The 6,801-nt window shown below is 47.0% G+C and overlaps 1 protein-coding gene across 1 annotated transcript; it reads right to left on the bottom strand.

The window, feature by feature from the left end:
* Positions 1 to 745: 745 nt before the first annotated feature.
* Positions 746 to 2,901, bottom strand: FAM170B (family with sequence similarity 170 member B; the record flags this gene model as incomplete). Its single annotated transcript, XM_080822927.1, has 2 exons — positions 746 to 1,497; positions 2,790 to 2,901. 2 exons carry the CDS (start codon positions 2,899 to 2,901, stop codon positions 746 to 748), a joined length of 864 nt encoding a protein of 287 aa, XP_080679053.1.
* Positions 2,902 to 6,801: the final 3,900 nt, after the last annotated feature.

Here is a 6,801-nt window from a genome sequence, read left to right as displayed (position 1 = left end):
TATCTGCCTCTCACTAGAAGGCTGGGCTGTATGTTTCATTAGCTTAATCCACAGTGAGCCTTCCATGTATTTTCTTGAACGAATGCAGCCTCCTGAGCTGGGGACACATGGCAGGGTGCAAACGAGTTTTGCAACAACATTTTAAAACATAAGGTTGACCTATGTGAACTCACAGGTAGCAGGACTTACCCAGACCCCATCTCTACCTCAGGAAACCTGCCTGTCTCCAGGTGTCTGTGCTGGTGTGTAACCTACAGAAATGGCAACTTCCTGCGGCTTCAACCTAGTAGCATGGTTCACTCCTTTAGACATGGCCTTAAATTCTGAGTTACTCAAGTTTAATCCCACTAAAATAAGACATAGAACTAGGGCATATGGCGGGTTCCTAACAATGAAAAATATAGGGCTGACGCTTCATCTGCAGTTGGCTCTCCTTTGAGTCATGACCTGCTTGATTAACCAACAAAAATAGAAATCCCTGTGGCCACAGGTTTGTGGGCTTCAGATCTCGTGCCCATGGTCAGAAACACTTGAAGCCCACCTCTTTGGATTCAGGTTTGAAATGGACTCTGGTTGAAATGCTGTGCCCTTTGGAGGGGATCTTCCCCTTCCCTTGTCACGGCCGCCCAGTTCTAGCTCCTGCTGGCTTTCATCCCCCAGCCCCTGTAGTTCTGGTCCTGCTGACAGGGGAAGGAACAACCGAGGTGCTGGAGGTGAGGGCCGGGCTGGACCCATCACCTCCAGCTCACTGCTTCTGCTGCCGTGAGGGAAGCACCCTGGCGTGCGGCCTGGAACATTCACTGCCTTCCGAAGGGCTCTGTTCCTCCACCTCCAGCTGTTGCTCCTGAACTTGGCCCTGGGCCCGCCTTCTCTCTAGCATCTCCTCGAAAAAGATCTGGCAGCTGAAGCCCTCCTGGATGCCATACTGGGCGTGCTTAAGCAGAGCCTCCAACGTGGGGAAGACCCGACAGCAGGCCACGCAGCGCAGCCCATAGTTCGTGGTGACCAGCCAGTCCGGGGTGTCCCGCAGCTCCTGCAGGCAGCACTCGAGGGGTCCCAGCAGCTCCGGGTCGTCCTCCTCTGGGCAGCAGTTGTTCTTGCTGGCTTCCAGTTCCCAGCGCAGGTCGGTGTTAGAAGCCATCTCGAAGGAGGAGCCTTTCCTCCTCTGCCTCTTGATGAACTCAGCTTCATGGATGCGGGGCTTCCTGCTGACCGGCTCGAAGCCTGTCTCAGTCTCCCAGGCCACGGCCACGCCCTGCACGGTCTGCACGTGGGTGTAGAAGGCGCACACGCTCTGCTGGGCGGCGTCCTCGTCGTCGTACGCGCAGGAGTAACAAGACTGGTACTGGGAGTAGGACTGGTACTCGGAGGAGGACTGGGAGGATGGAGAGCTGTTCCAGCTTAGCATCGCCCGAGCCTTGCTGGCCAAGTAGACGTCGTCCTCATGGGGAATGGCCGGTCCGGGCCGTGGAGATGTCTGCTCTCTCTTTATGGCCCCTGGAAGTGGAAGGACATTTTCATCAGTGCCTCCTGCAAGGATCAGTACTGAAACCCACCTTCAGGACTCTGAAAGGGCGCAGGCTCCAAGGCCCTGCGCAGCTGCCTTCTGCTCCTGTGACTGGTTCCCCTAAGATGGGGATGGCAATGCTTACCTCGTGGGTTAATGATGAGGATCAAACAATGCATGAATGAGATCGCCAAAAACAACTAAACCCCCAAAGACCATCTACTGGTGAATGGACCAATGATGGTACATCCGTACCAGGCAAGCCTATCCACTGGTAAAAAGCACGATCCCCTGATACCGGCAAAACGTGGAAGAATTTCTAATGCATATGCTAAATGAAAGCCCCAGGGCAGAAAGCCCATACAGTATAGGATTCTACCTAGATGACATTCCAGAAAAGGTAAAACTACAGGGAGAGAGAAGAGATCAGGGGTTACCAGGAGCTGGGAGTGGGTGGGTGGGTAGGATGCGGATGCAGGGTAACTGATTTCAAATGGTCACAAGGGAGCCTTTGGGGATGGTGAAAATATTCCATGTCGTGATCATGCTAGTGCTTACCCAAATGTATGCTTTCCAAAGTTCTGCAAATTGTGTACTTAAAACTGGTAATATTTCTGTTTAAATTAACTCAAGCAAACCAATCTAAAAAACCATGCATGGGACATGATTTGGCCAGACCTTCCAGCCCCACAACCCCCTTTGGCATTTGTGACGTGTCTCCATCTTATGGAGGGAGCATCTCGCCCTCTCCTTGAACATTTACTGTATCCCATTGCCATCTAAGTGCTTTGCCATGTTTTAACTCCATTAATATTGAAAAAAAAACACAAGAAATTACATTGTTGTAATTCCCGTTTGACAGATTAGGAAACTGAGGCAAAAAGAGCTTAGCTGATTGATGAGCTGGTATTACCCTTAGGTGCTGTCCACGGTCAATTCATAGTGGTCTTCAAATTGATGCTCTAGATTAACTTTACTCAATTTATTATAAAGGACTTCTTTATATTATTCTGAAATCATGAGATTCACATGCCAATTCTGTTTGTCCAACATACATGAATATATATAATGATGAACATTTTACAGTTTCATCCTCATGCCTTCTGAAATCATCTCAGGTACTCACAATGGCCTCAGGCATACCCACCACCCATTTTTATGGACAATACAACACTTTGGTAACAGCACTGAGGGGTGACCCCGTGCCCACTCCTCATCCTCTGGGACCTCCTTCCCAGGGAACACAGCTAGCAGCACCCTTCAACCCTTTCTCGGGACCTACCTGACCAGCACACTTCCGTGCCCTCTTCCATGGACTCTGGGCTGGCCAAGCTGAGGCTGGTGCCATCTGTGGGTGACTGTTCTACCCTGTGCTCCGTGAAGTGGCGTTTCATGATTGGACAACAGCACCCAGGGGACTCAGTGCTCCAGCTCTTTGGTGAAAGATGGCTTGGGCTGTGCTGAAGCCCTCCACTGGCCCCAGCCTGAGTGGCTGCTGGGCTCCCTGCTGTCACTAGGATGCTGGCTTTATTCTGTGACCTCATCAATGACACTGGCCTGTTCTGTGACCTATGGCAAGGACTGAGACCCCACCTGGAGCCCAGGAGAAGCTTCCTATCAGGATCTCATTTCCCCATGGGACCTTTCCTGTCTTGTTTATTGTCAGGGACACAAACACAGAACACACACACACACACACACATGCACATATAAACACTTGTACACACATAGACACACAAACATCTAAACATAACTCCACAAAGATATTTATACATATATAAACACACATACCCTCACACTGACACATAATCACTCATACACACACACACTCAAACATACATAAACACACACATTTAAACACATAGAGACATACATACACATTCATACACATACAAACTAACACACACACATACCCAAATTCATACACACATTTACCTAACAACACACATATGTTCACACATGCATACACTCTAATTCACACCACATTCACTTAACTACACACATGTTCGCACACACACTGTCATCACCCAGTATCAAAATGGGCTGACCCGATACTGAGGAAACAGCAGATGACTGAACATCTTAACTCCTCCCCAGTGTCGCACCCCTGCCTCATTTAGACCTCTTGGCTCTCCATGGCCTAAGTCCCCACGTGCCAGGGACAGCCCACCTTAGGGCCTTTGCACTTGCCTTTCTACCAGGCACACCTTGCTCTAAGTCCTGGTGGCTCACTCTCTCAGTACAGTCTGCTGAAACAGCATCTGTCCACTCATCTCCCCCCCTCACCCTGTTTTAGTTTTTGCCCTCAGGCAATTTTATATATGTGCACACATGCATAATGGGCTTATCTGTATTCATCTTTGTTCTTAAAGGTAAGCTCCATGAGGAAGAGAGTCCATTCAGTTTTCCTCTGTCACATCCCTAGCATCTAGAATAATGCTTGATACATGAACAAGCATTCTAGAAATAATCATCAAATCAGTGAATGACTAAACAATACACTGGAGCTCCTGATGGTATTTGCCAAGGGCGCGCCTACCTAGCAGATCTGCCTTCTCTCCGCATCTCGATTCTCTGCTGCCCTGAGGCAAGATGGTTCTCACCCCATGACTCTGGGTCCCCTCCATTCTCCACTTGTGCAAACCTCAGTCCAGACACAGTCACTTTGGCACACCTTCCCTCCTGCCCTCTCTCTCTCTGCTCCTGGAGGTCCTCATGTTGGAATGTACTTTCTCCAAAATACTTCTCTCCAATTCCCTCCCACCTCTGCTCAGTGTCACCAACTCTATTCCTCTGCATCCACAAATCTAAATAGCTCGAAAAGGTAATGGATTAGAAATAATCCCTATATTCCAAAGTAACTCCCACACCACCCACACAGCCAGCACCTAGGAAAATATTCTCCTCTCCAGAATGAAAGTCCACTGCATGAGGAAGAACAGCACAGAGCTTTACGGGGTGATGAGAAGTCACACTTGCACCTACAAAGAGACAGTATTCCCTGGTGGAAAGAGGAAATACTGTGATTGTGTTCTCTCTTACGAAATAAATCCAGAGGCTGGTCTTATAAAAACAAGGGGGTACCACGCAAAAAATAAGTACATCAATGAAAGAAAAAAGTAGTCCAGAAAAAGATCACATTATATATTTGAATTTTTGTAAGATTTTATTTATTTATTAAAGACAGAGAGAGAGCGCACACGCATGAGCCAGGGGAGGGGCAGAGGGAGTGGGAGAGAATTTCCTGCAGACTCCCGCTGAGCTTGGAGCCCAACCCGGTGCTTGATCCCATGACCCTGAGATCGTTACCTGAGCTGAAATCAAGAGTCAGACACTTAACCAACTGGGCCACCCAAGTGCCCCTATATGTTTGCACTTTTAAGAGATAAAAATAAATAAAATCTAGGAGAAAAAGAAGACTCAATGAGTAAGTGATGCTGAAAATTTTTATTCTCTATTTTTTTTTAAGCCACCACTGGCCTTACCTCATATAAAACAACTAGGAATATTTTCATAAGATGCTAGGGTTGTGTTTTAATTAAAAGTGTATAGAAAGAAACTACAAGTTAACACCCTAATTTACGGTAGTTTTTCTGAACCTAAACGATATCAATCATCACAAGCATCGGGAATCCTTATCATCTTTTCCTCATCGCTTAAAAAAACCTCATTGTTTCAATTTGCATTTCTCTGCTTTTTAGTGAAACTGCCATGAGCAGCTCAGTGAAGGAAATGAACAAGCAATTCCCAGGAGAAGGAATGCAGATGGCTGAGAAACAGATGAGATGTTCAGCCCAACTCGACCTAACTATAATGAGGAAACTACAAATTAAAAACACATGATGTGCGGTGTATTGCGTTTGCCCCTAAGACAAGCAAGAATGAAAAAGACTGACAGTTCTCCTGGAGCATGAGGGAGCAAGGAAGTGAACACTTTTATACTCTCCTGCTAACTGTGTACCTGCCTTTCTTCAAGGCAACTGGAGAGCACCCATGCAATTAAAAGTGGTTGTGTTCTTTCACTCAGCCATCTCTTTCCTGGGAAACATTCACATTTTGTGCTATGGGCATGAAATCACACCTGGAGAAATATTTATTGCCGTCTAATTTATAAGAGAAAAAGAAAAAGGAAACATTTGGAAGATCCACCAAAAGAAAAAACAGTTACATAAATTACACCATAACCAAACTGTGGAATACTATGCTATAATAAAAAATACAGATCTGTATGCACTAATAAGTGAATTCACGTGAATTGCAAAAAGGAAAATTGCAAGGGAATTCCACTTAAGTAAGTGAAAATTAAACACACACCCCTTCCCAAAAAAGCCCTAAACCAAGTCTTTGTTATCTATGCATGGAAAGGAATAGAGGACATCTGAAGATCATCACCTGCCCTTGGGAACGGTGGTGACCTTGGAAGAGGGAAAGCGATTAGATGGGGCTGTACGAGATTATATTTTCCAGAGATGGCCACACTGGTGTATCTTCCATCCCACGTGCTCTTCTTACAATGTGAAGTCGACACTGCTGCATGGAGAGAGGGTCTCTGTCTTCCAGAAGCCAGGTGGACTTTGTAGCTGTCTCCACCAATAGAAGGCAGGGAGCAATGCTTCCAGACTTTCAAGGCTGCGCCATAAAAGACCATAGGGATTCCTCCTGGTTCTCTCTCTCTCGATCTCCCTGTTTCTCTTCCTACATCCCTTTGGACTCAGCCACCATGTTGTGAAGAACCCCAGGCCCCACGGAGCTGCTCCAGCCAGCAGCCCTGGCAAAGGTCCCAGCCAACCAGCAAAAGCGCAAGTGAGTGAGCCTTCGGATGATTCTGGGGTCGAGCTTTTAGAATCTTCCAGCTGGGTCCCCACACATCTCAGAGCAGAGATTAGCCATCCCCTCCAAATCCAGCCATCAGCCCTGCCTGAATTCCTAGTTCTCAGAAACAGTGAGCATAGTAAGAGCTCCATCTTTTATGAGGTTTGGGGCAATTTGTTATAGGGCCGTCATAATTCAACAGACTTTTGATCTCACCTGTGATGTTTAAATATGTTCTAGTCCAGCAGCTCATTGACCAGCGTCTATCGCGTAGTGCGCTATCCTGGGGGAGCCCAATGGTTCCCCCAAAGACAACGTAGGAGTCTGTCTCCTGCCACCCACCATCCATTCACGGGTTTGTTTACTCCCAGGATTCACATACAACAGTTTCGGAGTTGTATGTAGTTGCTTCACTAACTACATCATAGTGTTTGTTGCTTTTCTCTTTAGCTCTTACTTTTTCTACTCAAAACAGTAATATT

The sequence above is a fragment of the Martes martes genome (genome assembly GCF_963455335.1).
Source record: "Martes martes genome assembly, chromosome: 14".
Classification (NCBI taxonomy): Eukaryota; Metazoa; Chordata; class Mammalia; order Carnivora; family Mustelidae; genus Martes; species Martes martes.
Note: the sequence above shows the minus strand (reverse complement) of the source record. Positions and strands in the feature narration are given on the sequence as shown.